This window comes from Dendropsophus ebraccatus, chromosome 4 (genome assembly GCF_027789765.1).
Source record: "Dendropsophus ebraccatus isolate aDenEbr1 chromosome 4, aDenEbr1.pat, whole genome shotgun sequence".
Lineage (NCBI taxonomy): Eukaryota > Metazoa > Chordata > Amphibia > Anura > Hylidae > Dendropsophus > Dendropsophus ebraccatus.
Genome location: NC_091457.1, coordinates 43,545,306 through 43,563,511, shown reverse-complemented (window position 1 = coordinate 43,563,511; position 18,206 = coordinate 43,545,306). Strand labels below are relative to the sequence as shown.

General features: G+C 41.5%; 1 protein-coding gene across 1 annotated transcript; it reads left to right on the top strand.

The window, feature by feature from the left end:
* The first annotated feature begins 12,449 nt into the window (after positions 1-12,449).
* LOC138788134 (interferon-induced transmembrane protein 5-like) lies at positions 12,450-16,661 on the top strand. Its single transcript, XM_069965697.1, has 2 exons — positions 12,450-12,837; positions 15,960-16,661. The coding sequence occupies exons 1-2, from the start codon at positions 12,652-12,654 to the stop codon at positions 16,182-16,184; spliced, it is 411 nt and encodes a 136-aa protein (XP_069821798.1). The 5' UTR covers positions 12,450-12,651; the 3' UTR covers positions 16,185-16,661.
* The last annotated feature ends 1,545 nt before the right edge of the window (positions 16,662-18,206 follow it).

The following is an 18,206-nucleotide window of genomic DNA, read 5'->3' as shown; positions in this document are numbered from 1 at the left end:
GTTTTCTAATCATCAATTAGCCTTCTGAGCCAATGAGCAAACACATTGTACCATTAGAACACTGGAGTGATAGTTGCTGGAAATGGGCCTCTATACACCTATGTAGATATTGCACCAAAAACCAGACATTTGCAGCTAGAATAGTCATTTACCACATTAGCAATGTATAGAGTGTATTTGTTTAAAGTTAGGACTAGTTTAAAGTTATCTTCATTGAAAAGTACAGTGCTTTTCCTTCAAAAATAAGGACATTTCAATGTGACCCCAAACTTTTGAATGGTAGTGTATATACTATACTACTAAACTAGGGAAATATGAATACACTAACATGGCCCCATATGGGGAGTGGCAAGAATGCTTCTCACCAAGGTCATTGGGGAAACATGGATGCAGTACAAAGAGAATGAGAAAATTACCTTGAAATTTGGTGTATATAATATATAGATCTAAAAAAAATACACTTGGATCCTAGCTTATAAGCTTCCAACAATTTATTAAAAAATAAATAAAAACATATGTCTGCGCTATAGTGCTCCCTCAGTCACCATCTACTGGAGTATATTTTTTTATACTGCCCACTTTAGCCATCTTGTGGAACGAATGAGCGAATGTTTGAAAAAAGAAAACGGATCAGAAGTCTTGTATTGTGGGGCGTAGGTTCTGATACCCTACCAAAAGAACAGAAGGGCTCAGTGTGTCTGAGACACTGTCAGCACCAACACAGCCTCAGCCCGACCTGCTCTATATCTGCCACTGTATCTTCAGGCTGGCCCTGCTGTCAAGGAAGGTGAGCTGGAGGTGTGCGGGGCAGGTGCTGACAGTGTTCTCCAGGTTATGTCTCCTTTCAATCTACCATAACATGTATGACGGATCCCCAAAATATCATTTATGAAAATAAAAATTGGGAAAATTGGGTGGAAAATGCAATATTTTGGGGAGTTCCCATGTCTACGTAATGCAGTAATGTACTATATGGTAAAAGTGACATGACAGTGTTATTCTATAGGTCAATCCAAACACAACCATTTGCACGTTTACACAGATTTTCTAATGTTTTTTTTTTTTTGTTTTTTTTTAAGAAATCTATTTTTTGCAAATAATTCTTAGTAAAATGGCCCTATTGTGACTCCTATAACAACTATGGGGCTGTATGGGATGTCAAATTTTGCGGCATGATCTCTAGTTTATTTAAGATCATACATTTTGACTACTTTTTATCATTTTTTTTTAAATACATAATGTAACAAAACAAATTGGCAATCCTGGCGTTTTTCCCCCTCTTTTCATTTACGCCGTTCTCCGTAAGGGATCACTATTGTTATATTTTAATAGATCGGACAATTATGCACGCTGCAGTATATAATATGTGTATTTATTTGATTATTTTATATGACAGCTGCATCTAAACGGCTCTTTAGCGGGCGTGGTGATCGGATCCGCTAATAGCTGCGGTCCTGGGCTATTAATAACACCCGGGATTGTGGCAGTTCAGGTTGCCGCGTGGCCCTACTTTGAACACCCCTACCCGGCCGAGGACGTACAGTTACGTCCTTGGTCGGGAAGGGGTTAAAGTCTTCTGCTGGTTGAAAAAAGAGACTAAATCTGAAGTCTGACCTGTACAAAGTCACATGACTGCCTCAGATGACCTGGGAAACACGGGACTTCCTGTGTTTAGACTCTTTAAAAAAAATAGTCAGAATACAGGAAGTGCCGTATTTCCCATGATAACTAAAAAAAAAAAAAAAAAAATTAATATAAATTACAAACTTGCTTTATTTCACATCCCCTGTTGAGTTTTTAAAAGTTATAACGACAGAGACACTTTCAGGTGCAAAAATAGGGAAAAGTCACAGTGCTATAGTATACAGTTCCTTGTTTACAAGGTGCAGTTGGCTTTCATATAGTTTTCATTTAACACAGTTATGGTTACTGTTCTGTTCAGGGAAAATGAGACTTTTGGTGGACTTTAGACCTAGAGAAGGACAGCCTCTAACTTGGGTTATGCTCAACCAATCGCGTCTGAGCAGCTGATGATGCAGCAGAGGGGGGCCGGCATGAGGGACGGCTGGAGCGGTTCAGCCGGCCTCCCGAAGATGTTGTCATTCTCCCAAGATGGTGGCCGGGGGTTGATAGTAATGCGGTGAGTATAATGCACCACACTTCCGGGGTGGGGGGGAACACGGGGAAAGGGGCCATTCACATACATAACATACATTACAAAGTTGTATAACTTTGTAATATGTGTTATTTAGTGACTAAATGTTTAGCGCCACACTACCCCTTTAAACATCAAAGGTTTCTTTGCTCATACTAGTTGGAACATGGGCTCTGCTGCCATGCAGCATCAAAGTTCCCGTGATATTCTGCACAGGGGACCAGTGCCAGGCTACTTTTGTCCTGCTTACAAAAGACGTATTGTGGTCATTAAGGGGTTAATAAAAGGTATTAAAAAGTCCTATGTATGCCAAATTTGTATAAAATGGTGCAAAAAATTAGCAACACAACTCTGATGACAGAAAAATAAAAAAATATATAGGGTCAGACCAGCACAATTTTAACCCTTTGAAGCCTAGGCCCAAAATGACCCAGTGGACCGCAACAATTTTAATTTTTCCCTCCTCCCCTTCTAAGAGCTCTAGCACTTTCATTTTTCTATCTACAGGGCTATGTAAGGGCTTGTTTTTTTCAGGAATAGGTGTACTTTAATGTTGCCTCTCATTCTACCATAACATGTATGATGGAACCCCAAAATTATCATTTATGAAAATATAAATTGGTGAAATCGTAAAAAAGAATGCAATATGGTAACTTTTGGGGGGGTTCCTATGTCTACCTAATGCACTATACGGTAAAAGTAACATGATACTATTATTCTATAGGTCAGTCTGAACACAACCATATGCAGATTTACACAGATTTTCTAATGTTATATATTTTTTTATGAAATCCTTTTTTTTGCAATTAATTATTAATAAAATATGCCTATTGTGACGCTTATAACGGTTTTATTTTTTCACCTATGGAGCTGTATGAGATGTCATTTTGTGCACCATGATCTCTACTTTTTATTATTACCATATTTGTGTAGTTCGGACGTTTTGATCACCTTTTATTAATTTTTTTTATATATAATGTAACAAAAAATTGCAATCCTGGTGCTTTTTTCCCTCTTTTTGTTTACGCCGTTCACCGTACGCAATGCTGAATGTTATATTTTAATAGATCGGACAATTACGCATGGTATATACACTCACTGGCCACTTTATTAGGTACACCTGTCCAACTGCACGTTACCACTTAATTTCTAATCAGCCAATCACATGGCGGCAACTCAGTGCATTTAGGCATGTAGACATGGTCAAGACAATCTCCTGCAGTTCAAACCGAGCATCAGTATGGGGAAGAAAGGTGATTTGAGTGCCTTTGAACGTGGCATGGTTGTTGGTGCCAGAAGGGCTGGTCTGAGTATTTCAGAAACTGCTGATCTACTGGGATTTTCATGCACAACCATCTCTAGGGTTTACAGAGAATGGTCCAAAAAAGAAAAAACATCCAGTGAGCGGCAGTTCTGTGGGCGGAAATGCCTTGTTGATGCCAGAGGTCAGAGGAGAATGGGCAGACTGGTTCGAGCTGATAGAAAGGCAACAGTGACTCAAATAGCCAACCGTTACAACCAAGGTAGGCAGAAGAGCATCTCTGAACGCACAGTACGTCGAACTTTGAGGCAGATGGGCTACAGCAGCAGAAGACCACACCGGGTGCCACTCCTTTCAGCTAAGAACAGGAAACTGAGGCTACAATTTGCACAAGCTCATCGAAATTGGACAGTAGAAGATTGGAAAAACGTTGCCTGGTCTGATGAGTCTCGATTTCTGCTTGAACATGACAATGAGTTCACTGTACTCAAATGGCCTCCACAGTCACCAGATCTCAATCCAATAGAGCATCTTTGGGATGTGGTGGAACGGGAGATTCGCATCATGGATGTGCAGCCGACAAATCTGCGGCAACTGTGTGATGCCATCATGTCAATATGGACCAAAATCTCTGAGGGATGCTTCCAGCACCTTGTTGTATCTATGCCACGAAGAATTGAGGCAGTTCTGAAGGCAAAAGTGGCCGGTGAGTGTATATGTTCATTTATTTATTTTTATATGTTTTATTTATAAAATGGGAAAGGGGAGTGATTTTAACTTTTATTGGGGGAGGGGCTTTGGTGTATTTTTAAAAACATTTTCACTTTTTTTTTACACATTTTAAGTCCCCCTGGGGGACTTTTACATACAATCATTAGATTGCATAAACTGATCATTGCTATGCTATAGGCATAGCATTGATCAGTGTAATAGGCGCTCTGCTGATTAAGCCTGCCTGTGGCAGACTTAATCTGCAGAGCACCAATCGTACCGCACGGAGGAAGGTAAGAGACCTCTGGCAGTCTGTGAAAGTGATTGGAACCCCCGCAGTCACACTGCAAGGGTCCCGATCGGTAAGAGACAGGAGATGCTCTTGTCACTTACACTTAAACGCAGCGATCGCTGCAGCCTGTCATTTACAGTGAGGGCCTGGCTGCTTACTGCAACCGGCCCCCATCTGCTATGAAGCACGATCCGGAGCATGATTGATAGCGGGATAAACACCCAGGACATACAGTTACATCCAGGGCCATCTGGTGACAGGCGGCCAGGGTGTAACTGTACGTCCAGGGTCGTTTAGGGGTTAAGCATATTTTTTTAATTATTTGTTTATTCACATTTAAAGGGGAACTTCAGGTAGAGGCTAAAAAAAGAAACTTCTGCAGAAGCATATAACAATACTTACCTATCAATCCCATTTTTGGAACTACCAAAAATCCATTTGTTTGGGGAGTTTTTTTTCTGTATTGTGTTTCTGTACTTCCTGGTTGAGCAGTTCTCAGAATGCAGTACTGGTTCCAGAATGCAATGCTTTCCTCAGCTGTTCATTACAGTCCTCCACCCTGCCCATTCCCTGCCCAAATCTGTTGCAGAACATCTAGGCTGTGTTCATACATTGCAGTTTCATTGTGTTACTGAATTATTTGCAGTACTTTATCATTTCATTGTGGTCCCTCCCACACAGCACACTGTATTCTCTACCTGTAACACCACACAACACACTGTATTCTCTACTTGTAACACCACACAGCACACTGTATTCTCTACCTGTAACACCACACAGCATGCTGTATTCTCTACCTGTAACATCACACAGCATGCTGTATTCTCTACCTGTAACACCACAGCACACTGTATTCTCTACCTGTAACACCACACAGCACGCTGTATTCTCTACCTGTAACACCACACAGCACGCTGTATTCTCTACCTGTAACACCACACAGCACGCTGTATTCTCTACCTGTAACACCACACAGCACACTGTATTCTCTACCTGTAACACCACACAGCACGCTGTATTCTCTATCTGTAATGCTGATATTGGAATAAAGTAAAGAACTTTTTGAATTTATTTTTTTTTCTTTTCATTTCCACGCACATATTATCATCAAGCATCTTGTACCTTTGAAGTTGAGCCCCACAATAAGGGGTTTATCCAATACTATCTTACATGGGATATACTGTTTATGCCTCTTTTTTTCTCCAGGTGGGATTGGCAGTGGCGGCTCTGATACTCTCTGTCGTTTAGCATAATTTACTTGTGTTACTGCATTATTTTTGTGAATACGCTGCAGTACTGCAATGAAACTCCAACGTGTGTGAACACAGCCCTAATTTCACTGCAGACTTTTGCATACTCAGTAAAATCAGTGCAGCAGCTGGTCAGAGATGGTGAATCATTCAGGGGATTGGGGGATCCAGCCAAGCCTCCTGTGACATCACGCCCTGCCCCCTGTCTGCATCATCAGCCTGATCTCAGCAAATACACACAATGTGAGACAGAGGCATGGAAGATTTGTCTCTTAAGGGGGGGAGAGCAGAGTGAGCAGGAGACAATGTGAGTTGGCACAGAGGCCATTTTTCTTCACTTTCTGGATTTCTATCAGCTACCAGTGTGGCAGAACCGCACAGATATGGTAATACATTATATAGACACATCTGTATAACTTTTAATGTACTCTTAATAGAAAACAAATTTTCCTTATGTGGCGTTCCCCTTTAAGGGATGAATCTATCAAGAGTAGCGTTTCATATGCCGCTATAGTTTCAGCCCCCGCAACCTCTATGTCTGCACCACTGGATTCATTAATAAATGTTATGCCGGGGGAGGATGCAATGCCAGTGCCCACTTGGAGAACAAAATACAAAAAAAAAGGCACACAATTTTTGTGCAAGCCTGAATCCACTCTTGGCATATAATGAGTTAAAAAGAGAGAGCAAAAAAGAAGGAAAATCCAGTGTCAGAGTGGCCCAATCTGAGGACCAATAAACATGCCGTTTCTTAGCACAGCTGGACTATGAGAGCAGACAACCGTTCTAGTGCCGCTGGAAACGGAAAGCTCAGTGTGCAAAGGGGCAGCAGCTTCATTTTAAAGTGTCACTGTCGTGAAATTTTTTTTTTTGCAGAAATCAATAGTCCAGGCGATTTTAAGAAACTTTGTAATTGGGTTTATTATCCGAAAAATGCATTTTTATCATGAAAAAGCAGTCTGAAGCTCTCCCCCTGTCTTCATTGTTCTCCTATGGAGAGAGCTAAAGAAAAGACCAAAACAGGACAACAAAGAGTTAATCTACAAATCCCTCACGGGATATCTCTTCTGACCATCACCAGTGACCTGTCTGAGCTCAGATTACAGCTGTCACCCAGCTAGTGCCTGTAATCCTCTGTTATCTGCTTTCTGCTGCCAGCTAACTCCCTCCTTCCTCCTCCCCCCTCCCCTCTCCCTAGAACAGACAGGGGACGTCTCCTGCAACAAGTCACAATTTTCAGATTTTTCAGAGTGGATGAAAAAGAGGAAGGAGGGGGGGACCTGGGAAAAGGCTTTTTACATGCAGATAATGGCAGATTTGGCTAATAAACCCAATTACAAAGTTTCTTAAAATCGCCTGGACTATTGATTTCTGCAAAAAAAAAAAAATACGACAGTGACTCTTTAACCTCTTAAGGACATAGGACGTACCGGTACGTCCTATGTCCTCACTTGCACTTCAAAGCGGGGCCGCGCGGCGGCCCCGCTTTGAAGTGCCGCGATCCCGGGTGCCGCGTGTAGCCCGGGACCGCCGCTATTAGCGGGCACGGTCTGATCGCCGTGCCCGCTAATTAGCTAATCGGAGGCAGCTGTCAAAGTTGACAGCTGCCTCCGATTACCGGAGGCAACGTTTCCCTGGTGTCTAGTGGGGGAGATCGCTCCTCCGGGACCTTGTCCCGGAGGAGCGATCTCCGTTACTGATGCCGGCCGGGGACGCGTCCAAGATGGCGCCGTCCTCGGCTCGGCACTCGTTCGTTTTCGGCTGCAGCAGCCGAAAGCAAACGAGTGCCGATCTCATGGATCTCTGCAGCATATCTATGCTGCAGAGATCTCAATGAGAGATCACAGTGTATATACTAGAAGTCCCCCAGAGGGGCTTCTAGTATATGTGTAAAAAAAAAAAAAAAAAGTGTCATTATTAGTAAAAATCCCCCTCCCCTAATAAAAGTCTGAACAACCCCCCTTTTCCCAGGTTTTAAATAAAAGTAAACAAATAAATAAATAAATAAACATGTTTGCTATCGCCGCGTGCGTAATCGCCCGAACTATTAATTAATCACATTCCTGATCTCGTACGGTAAACGGCGTCAGCACAAAAAAATCCCAAAGTGCAAAATTGCGCATTTTTGGTCGCATCAAATCCAGAAAAAATGTAATATAAAGCGATCAAAAAGTCGTATATGCGCAATCAAGGTACCGATAGAAAGAACACATCATGGCGCAAAAAATGACACCTCGCACAGCCCCATAGACCAAAGGATAAAAGTGCTATAAGCCTGGGAATGGAGCGATTTTAAGGCACGTATATTGGTTAACAACGGTTTGAATTTTTTACAGGCCATCAGATACAATATAAGTTATACATGTTATATATCGTTTTAATCGTAACGACTTGAGGAACATGCATAACAAGTCAGTTTTACCACAGGGCGAATGGCGTAAAAACACATTTCCCCCAAATAAAAGAAATGCGTTTTTTTTTCAATTTCACCACACTTTGATTTTTTTTCTGGTTTCGCAGTGTACTTTATGCAAAAATTCAGCCTGTAATTGCAAAGTACAATTAGTGAAGCAAAAAATAAGGGGTCATGTGGGTTTCTAGGTGGAAAAATGCAAGTGCTATGACCTTTTAAACACAAGGAGGAAAAACCGAAAACGTAAAAACGAAAATGGGCCATGTCCTTAAAGGGTTAAGGCATATGGATTTAGAACGGGAAATCCTGCGAATGTGGATGCGTCCCAGTTAGAGATGAGCGAACCGGGTTGGGGTTCGAGTCGATCCGAACCCGAACGTTCGGTATTTGATTAGCGGGGGCTGCTGAGCTTGGATAAAGCTCTAAGGTTGTCTGGAAAACATGGATACAGCCAATGACTATATCCATGTTTTCCACATAGCCTTAGGGCTTTATCCAACTTCAGCAGCCACCGCTAATCAAATGCCGAAAGACTCAAGCATGCTCGAGGTTCGCTCATCTCTAGTCCCAGTACATTGCCCAAGTAGTGTATCTTTCCTGGCTGTTTCTAAAGGCTCCTGCACTGTGCAGTAGAGTTTTGCTGCCCTCTGCAGGTAATACTCAGTAAAGCTTCAAAACAACACAGTTCCCACTTGGGCTGTGCCCATTGGAGAGGATTGTATTTGTCTTGAGATAAATTATGAATCTTTTACAGTACACAGAATATTAAGATTTTTTTGTTAGAAAATGCCATCTTGCATAGACTGTAATCACAATGATATAATGTTTTAAAATAAAATTAAATAACTTTATTTTTTTGTAATGCATATCTATTTTTGTTACACAAATTAAAAAAAAGTTATTTTTAGCCTGTGCCACACCTTCCAGTATCCTAGTAACATACATCACGACTTCCTTAGTAAGGGTTTCAGTCTTTTCAGTGATTGTTCTCGTGGGAGAACAAGGTTATTGTTTAGGGTTCAGTGTTACAAGGAAATGGTCTAAAAGGGCAAAAACAATGCAAGTGACATATGGCGGTTATGTACGTTTCTGGGGCCAGTGTTTTTTTTTTTTCATTGCGCCAATACATCTGAAAGAAGAAGTTAAGCAACTGGTTTTGGAATACAGCTCCTAAGTAGAGCAATGTATTTTATTTATAAACAAACCCCTTTGATCCCAGGGTTGTGTGCTGCTTTCATCATTCTTATGTCATTATATAGGTTTTTTTTTTACAAGAGATAACAAAAACTTCCCAATCCAAAATTCCTTTTGGAATTTACTGCAGGTAGTAAAATGACCACTAGGTGGTACACCAACTCTATGGAGCTTACTGATTCTTAAACTGAAATACACAGGTGGATAAGCTATTAGTGATGAGCGAACATGCTCGTCCGAGCTTGGTACTTGTTTGAGTAGTAGAGTACTCCATGGTGCTCGTTACTTGGACGAGCATCTCGTGATACTCGAGACAATGGCATCTTCCTCTTCCTCTCTTCCTGCATGTTTGGCGGCTTTTTTTCAGCCAACCATGATGCAGGAGAGGCTTTGGGAGCTTGTAGCATCACGTGGGAAACCTACATGTCGATAGCAGTGATTGACTGGCCAGATTAGATGACCTGGGCATATAAGAATCAGGTTACGCGATGCTCGCTTCAGACGCAGGCTGGATGAGCATAGGGAGAGAGCTGCTGTCTGTCAGGGAGAGTGTTAGGCAGGGAATTAGTGCGCGGTTAGGCAGGAATCTGACACGAAGAACTAAACAGTCCGTCTAAGGGCTTAAAATTTTCAATTTGTCCTGTTCCTGACATTCTCTTGGCTGGCTGGGATCTGTAGTTCAGCCATACCTATGCTCACTGTGCTGTGGACTCTGGCCTGTGCCCAGTTACACACATACACACGTTTCCTGTCCATGTCCGTGTTGTTTCCATAATTTTCTGAGGTTTTCAGGCAACCTTCCCTGTGCAGAGCTTTGGTCCCCTGCAAAAATACTCGAGTCTCAATTCGACTTCAATGGGGTTCATTACTCGAAACGAGCATCGAAAAATATTAGTCTCGAGTATCCAGCACCTGAGCATTTTGGTACTCGCTCATCTCTAATAGCTATTCACAATGTACTACATACAGAACCAGCCTAATGGTGCGTTTACACAGAGATTTATCTGACAGATTTTTGAAGCCAAAACCAGGAATGGATTTGAGAAGAGGAGAAATCTCAGTCTTTCCTTTATGATCTGTTCCCTGTTATAGTCTGTTCCTGGCTTTGGCTTCAAATATCTGTCAGATAAATCTGTTGGTCATGCACAGTCATGCAATAAATAGTCATAGCATTACCCAGGGCCAGGGTAACAGCCCAGTTACACAGGCCCATTATCTGCGCAATCAGTTAGGCTTTTTATTAATATGCTAATTTGGCAGAAGAGCCCAGAGGGGGAAGGAAACAACTTTGTCTGGTGTCTTTTCGAGTAGAGGAGACTATTGGTCAGGTCTGGTGGTATTGGTGAGGTCTGGTGTGGCAGTGTTATCCAGTCACAGTATGGCGGTATAATTCAGGTCTGGTGTGGCGGTGTTATCCAGTCACAGTAAATGTGAGGCCTGAAGCTATTACCTACCAATCCTGTGGTGAGAATTCCTTCAGACATGAATGTGGAAATCTGTTTATGTTTTAAAGTGACACTGTCACCCCCTTTATGCATTATTACTTCTCTACACAGGTGTAAAGCAGTTTTCACACCTCATTTTATATTATACATCATGGTGTTTGTTTCAGTAAAAAGTGATCTTTTATCATCTGCAGATTGTGCTACCTGATTGTGCTACCCGCCCACAACTGTGCCGTAGACCCAGCCGCTCCGTGACGTCATTGCCACATAGGCCCTGCCCCCTCGGCGGCCATTGTTATGGGCCGACCAAGATGGGGTGGGGCCTAGACCTTTAGATTGGCCCTTTCCAAGGGCCATCGAGGGTGCAGGACCTAGACGGATATGATGTCACAGAGGGGCGGAGTCTATGTTGTGGGCGGGGCTTGGTGACTCGATTGAGAAGCCCCGGCCAGGTGGCACAATCTGCAGATGATAAGATGACTTTTTACTGGAAAAAGCACCATGACGTATGATATAATATAAGGTATGAAAACTGCTAACTTTTCCCTTTACACCTGTGTATAGATGTCAGAATGCAAGGGGGGGGGGGGGGCAGTGTCACTTTAAGTAGTTAAAAGCCATGAAAAAATGTGATTTAGACAATGTTTCTACATGTAGAGGAACGCATGTAGCCAAAACCATGGTTCCATTTCTTCCCCAGTAGTCATGTGCTGTTGTTTGCTTCATTGTGTGAACTGACAGGTCAGTTCTTTGCGGCGCCGTATGAGATCCCATAAAATGTTCATGCAGCGTTCCACGAGCACAAAGTACGGCCGTTGTTGCCGATGGCAGCAATGGCCGTGCTTTTACGCTGTGTGAACATAGCCTAAGACTGATCAGATATCAATATAATGCTCAGAAACTAGAAAATCATGATGCTAATTGGTGAAGATGGGGCGTCTGCAGGTGTAGTGCCTAGGGCAGCAGCCGCTGTTTAAACGGCCCTGAAGCAGTCCTATAGTCCTCTGAAGGATTAAATTGGGTAAGGAGTAGAAGAATCGACTGCCCCCCGTACCTGATTCCTGTGTTCGGAATCTGGTTCATGGCGTTCCGCAGTGTTGTTCCCCCAGCAATACCAATCAGGTCATCTACAGTATAGAAATCATTTGGTCCTGGCAGCGATCTGCTTGGCTGCTACTACATCCTGAACCCAATCTGTGTGCCACATTCCCGCTGATAGCGCTGTACATCCTGCTACATCCTGAACCCTGATGGTCACCGACTGCTCCTCTTTAGCTTTGTGCTACAGCACCCGTGGCCTGAATAGTGGTGCCCGCAGCTGGGGCTGGCTGACAGAGGTATTCCCTGTGGCGAAGAGAAGCAGCGGTGTTGGGTGAATACTGTGGCTGGCGGCGGCTGCTGGGTGAGCCCCTTCCCTTACGCTCCACTATCCAAATAGACAGAAATATTATGTAAATCCTCTCACACTCTTTTGTACAAATGTAGATATTGACCCAGAAGAGAAACAAACATTCTCATATTCTTAATAAGGTAATTTAATATTGAAGTTAAAATAACTTGCATGAAATAGAGAAGCAGAAATGAAGCTCGGGCGGGCTCAGCAAACAGAGGAGGCAAAATCAGCGTCAGGGTGACCAAAATTAGTATGTAGTAGAAGGCACCCTGTAATAGAAGCAGGGAGGGGACAGACGTAGCCCGTGTAGTAATGTTTATAAAGAGGACATGTGTAACAGTCATTCCCTTCCCATTGGCACTGGTAACTCTTCTTACATTGTCTTCTTTTCTGCATCGGCTACTTATATAATTTTTCTTCTATCTACAATTCACCACCCTTTAATACCTGTACAATACTCTCTCTTCCGTCTCATCCATCCCTTCTTTGGGGTCTACCTGTCACTCTTTCCACTATCAACCCATTTTCTGACCAGTTATGGACACCTCCTATCCCCGTGAGGATATTTTCATGACCCACCCAAACAAACCAGACAATGCCCATACTGTTGTCAATATTGGATCCCCCACAACTCCCAGAGATCACCTGCTCTGGTCCTTGTGTAATACTGTATACCTGAACCTCTTCTGCCTTGGATTCATGGCATTGGTCTACTCTGTCAAGGTGAGAGAAAATGAAGCAATACTTGGGTTATGGAGGGGTCTCTGTTGTGTATATGGTTTATATTTAGATATGGTTTAGTGTGATTGATTTTGGTGTACCACAGCATTTTTACAGTGATTTACTAAGCAGAAGTACCACAATTCTATCGAAATGATTGTGGGTGACTAGTACTTCACACTGCATCTCACTAAAATGCGGACTGTTGGCAACTATGACCTTTTATTTTTACATGTTTCTTTCTTAACCAAAATCAAGCCTCAAGTCAAAGAAAGGCAAGTATATAGGAAAGGCTTAAAGGAGAAGTCCAGCGAAAATTTTTATTAAAGTATTGTATTGCCCCCCAACAGTTATACAAATCACCAACATAAACTTATGACAGGAAATGCACATAAAGTGTTTTTTTTTCCCCTGCATTTACTACTGCATCAAGCCTTCACTTCCTGGATAACATGGTGATGTCACACCCCGACTCCCAGAGCTGTGTGGGCTGTGGCTGCTGGATAGGATGATGGCAGGGGGACACTGAGGGAAACAGGGCACTGGAGGGACACTGAGCATCCCCCTGCCATCATCCTCTCTAGCAGCCACAGGCTGCACAGCTCTGGGAGTCGGGCTGTGACATCACCATTTTATCCAGGAAGTGAAGCCTTGATGCAGTAGTAAGTGCAGGGAAAATAGGACTTTATGTGCATTTCCCGTAATAAGTGTATATTGGTGATTTGTATAACTTTTGGGGGGTAATACAATACTTTAACAAAAGTTTTCGCCAGACTTCTCCTTTAAGGTCCATTTACACAGAAAGATTATCTGACAGATTATCTGCCAAAGATTTGAAGCCAAAGCCAGAAACAGACTATAAACAGAGATCAGGTCAAAAAGGAAAGCCTAATATTTCTCTTCTTTTCAAAGCCATTCCTGGCTTTGGCTTCAAATCTTTGGCAGATAATCTTTCTGTGTAAATGGACCCTTAGACTTTTCTCTTTTATAGTTAATCCTGTGTTTGCATACAGTAGTTTGGCATTAAAAACCCTGTATGAAAACAGCACCAAAAGTGATAAATCCAAATTAGGTCTTGCATAGTTAAAAGGTATGTGCCATTAGGAAATAAACTACTATTAAATTTATACTTTATAAATATTTTCAGTATTTTATATTTTATCAAATTTTTATATTTGACTTTTTATATTTTTAAATACTCCTGATCTTGCACTTCAGTTTGGCCAACATTACAATTACCATGTGCATATAGATAAAACAGGATCAGGTCAGTCACAGTAGGTGGTGGACACAGCTCCCCTCCTCCCTATTCCTGTACACTGACCTTTGTACAGGTCACAGAGCATACCTTTTAAATGTTCCCATAGAAGTCAGTTTGTCCTCTCCAGTATATTGTTTCCTATGTCCATGTGGCTTCTGTAAAACATTTCTACAAATGCTGTTAGCAGAACAGAAGCAATATGGCTGCTCTATAAACAATCCCCAAATGACCCTCCACCCCCATCAATCAGCTAGATATATGTCTATTTGTGATGTTAGGAATACACCATTCATATGGTTGACTATTTCTGTGGTTTCAGTTTTGTCTGACTTGTCTTTTCTATGAATTATTTCTTTCCGTTTAGTCCAATGCACTTGGATAAGAAAGGTAGCAGTGACAGATCATTTTTAGCAACTTCAATGGCATGCCAAAAATATAGTCCAATGAAACGGAGCAACTTTTAATTACATCAGTGGGTTACTCTGGTTTTTGCTTCTCTATCATTTTGTGGCTGTATGCTCAAACAACCTAACAATCTTCTACAATCCAGCTGAAGAAGAATGTTCTGTATTTGGCTACATGACCCATGTACCAGCCAGAAGGTGCATCAACGGCTCTTGTAATTGCCACTGAGGGCTGAACAGATCTCTGGTTCACCAGAAAACAGCGGTGGACAATATGAAAACAAATTTCAGTCATGTGTTTTCAATCCTAGCAGCTGCCATTTAAAAAAATGAGGTATAGTTAGACATTCTGCCTCGTGACAGATGGTGAAGGTCACCTATTAAACAGATTTAAAGGGGTGTTCCCATCTTTCAGTCGCAGAATCCCGCCTGTCTTAGTGTCACATGGCCTGTCTAATCTTACATTCATTATTTTGTTTTAGTTATCATGTTGTAAAACAAAGCTGTACTTACCAGAAATCCAGGTCCAGTCTACTAAAGGCAGCTTTATAGTCTTGTGCTGGTTGAAAAAAAAGAGACTAAACACATGAAGTCCTGGCCTGTACAGAGAGTCACAGCTCAATGTGTCCATCAGTCAGCTCAGATGACCTGGGACTGGACTTCCTGTTTTTAGACTCTTTGGAAGAAAAAAAAAGAATCTAAACACAGGAAGTGCCGTTTTTTTCATTATAACAAAAAAAAAAAAAAATAATAATAATGAATAAAAGCTACAAACTTGCTATATATCACATGTACTGTTGATTTAGGTTTTGAAAGTTATAATGACAGGTACACTTTAATAGTTTGTAATAGGTTGTAAACCAGACTATATAAGATGTTCAAAATATCATTAAAATGTCCGGCCACTACATGAATAATTTAGAAATGAAATGCAGCGACATTTCTTTGATTAAAAAAAATTGTACTGTTTTATGTATGCAGCTCCTATACAGAACTATGGGGGAGATTTATCAAACTGGTGTAAAGTAGAATTGTCTTAGTTGCCCTTAGCAACCAATCAGATTCCACCTTTCATCTTTCAAAGACATTGTTAGGAATGAAAGGTGGAATCTGATTGGTTGCTAGGGCAACTAAGACAATTCTACTGTACACCAGTTTAAAAATCTCCCATATGTGTAGGGATAGGTACACACTACAGATGAGCCAATGATTTGATTACCAGTGGCTGAAGAAGTTGGACGCAGTCCTAAGGCTGCCTGGAAAAAATGGATATAGGCTATAGGCTGTATTCATGTTTTCCAGGACTCCCCAGGGCTGCATCCAACTTCTTCAGCCACTTCTAATTAAATGCTGCATGCTCAAGTTAGCTCATCTGTACTACACACTATAGACTACAAACAACCTTTGTATTTTCTTTGATTTTACTTGGTCTTAAGATTCTTTGTCCTTTTTTCTCCTAGGCACGAGACCAGAAGGTACAGGGGAACGAGCTGGCGGCTCGACGCTATGGTCAGAAGGCGCGATGCTACAATATCCTGGCCACGGTGTGGAATATTATGCTGCCTGCTTTGATATTGGCCCTGGTTATCACAGGCATTGTCCATCTCTCACAGGTGGTAAATGCTTCTCTCGACTTCTTCAGCCTTCGAAGCTACATGGGCAATACAGAAGATGACAGCAACTGAACAAGAATAAAGCCATAGTTATTTACCAACCAAATGATATAGCCAAAGCTGCAAAACACTCAATGATATTCATGGTATTACCTGCTGGTACAACCCAAAGGCAGAATTCCTTATGGGAACTGTTGAACTGTTTTGTCCTGTTCTCGGCTCATTGGTAAAAGATATTACTGCTCAGTTTTGTTCTAAAGACAGGTAACAAGGCCAAGCGACTCAACGAGAAGTATTGATTGTCCGGCAAGTTCACAAGAGTACGGAAACAGTTAGTATATGATAATACAAAGCAATGGACAGTCAACATGTACATGGACTATTTATCAGACTAAGAAGATATGAAACTATGCAGCCTGCATGGTTAGTGCATAAGAAGATATAAGTCAAAGATCACTTTAAGACATCATTCATCACCAATGACGTTAACAGTATTATTGATTTCATGTATTACACTTATCTTCTAATAAAATACACTTCATATTTGGAGTTTGTGCTACATACTATTATTTCTTGGGTAAAATAAGGTACTTTTTTTATTGAGTTGAAAAAAAGACGAGAGTCAAGAGCCTATAACATTGTGTTGATCCAAAGGGAAAAACTTCTTTCTAACTTGTAAAAAAAAAAAAGCATTTAGGACCCCCTTGAACTTGTGTAATGAGTGAGCCATGACAACATCATATGGTAGAAAGTTCCTTAATGGTGCGTTCACACCTACAGGATCTGCAGCTGATTTTCTGCAGCAGATTTCATTTAAATAACTGAACACAGCATCAAATCTGCTGCAGATCTGCTGCAGATCCTGTAGGTGTGAACGCACCCTAAAGGGGTATTGCGGTACAAAATCTTTTTTTTTTTCCACTAATTAACACACATTACAAAGTTATACAACATCAACCAGATGTCTTCTGTTATGCTCAGCCAATCATGGCTAAGCAGCTGATGATGCGCTGGAGGGGGGGCGGCATGATGTAGGGCTGGAGCAGTCAAGCTGGCCTTTTGAAGAGTGACGTGATCGTCCCAAGATGGCGTCCGGGTTCGATAGTGATTCTGTGAGTATACAGTATCACACTTCTGGGTCTAGCGGCGGGGAGTGGTAACATGGGGAAGGGGGCCATTTACATAAATAACACACATTACAATGTTGTATAACTTTGTAATGTGTGTTATTTAGTGAAAAAAAGGTTTTATATTGCACTACTCCTTTAAAGCTGTATTAGATGGCCCAACCCTGCTAGATTGGCAGTCACTTACAGGACCCATTGCACGTCTCTTTAATGGTGCAGCCAGGGCTGCACGAACATCAGTAGCGATGTGCGTCAGGCCCTTTTCTTTAATCAGCCACGCATCTCTTATTACACAGTAAGATGGGTGTCAGAAGCAGATTATTTTTTGACATGTTGACTCACCTGCTGATTGCTGTCTCTATTACACAGAGAGATATTTGCCTAATTTAGAAAAAGAAAAGCACTAAAATAGCACACCTGTATAGTATCACGAAAACAATTCATTTTATTAAAGCACAGAAAAAAACATAAAAACATTTAAAAACATACACTCTTAGTACAGATCAAAATAAGCTCTCTTCCTATTTGCACAGAGTGCCCTAGTGCATGAAAATATGAAAACGCTAAAGTATACAACCTGCACCAAGGACTGTCACCGGACGGTTGGTATGAACACGCCCAACTCGTTGTATACTTTAGCGCTTTGGCGTTTTCATATTTTCATGCACTAGGGCACTCTGTGCAAATAGAAAGAGGGAGCAGTTTATCATGCATATTTAATACCAATACATGTATTCTTCTATACCTATATGCACAAGTCTTTCATTTGTTTCCCCCACTTAGGGAAAAGGCAGTACACCATTGCCGGTTTTGGACAGAGGTTATAGTTCAGCTTATTTTGATCTGTACTAAGAGTGTATGTTTTTAAATGTTTTTATGTTTTTTCTGTGCTTTAATAAAATGAATTGTTTTCGTGATACTATACAGGTGTGCTATTTTAGTGCTTTTCTTTTTCTTTGTTTTGTAT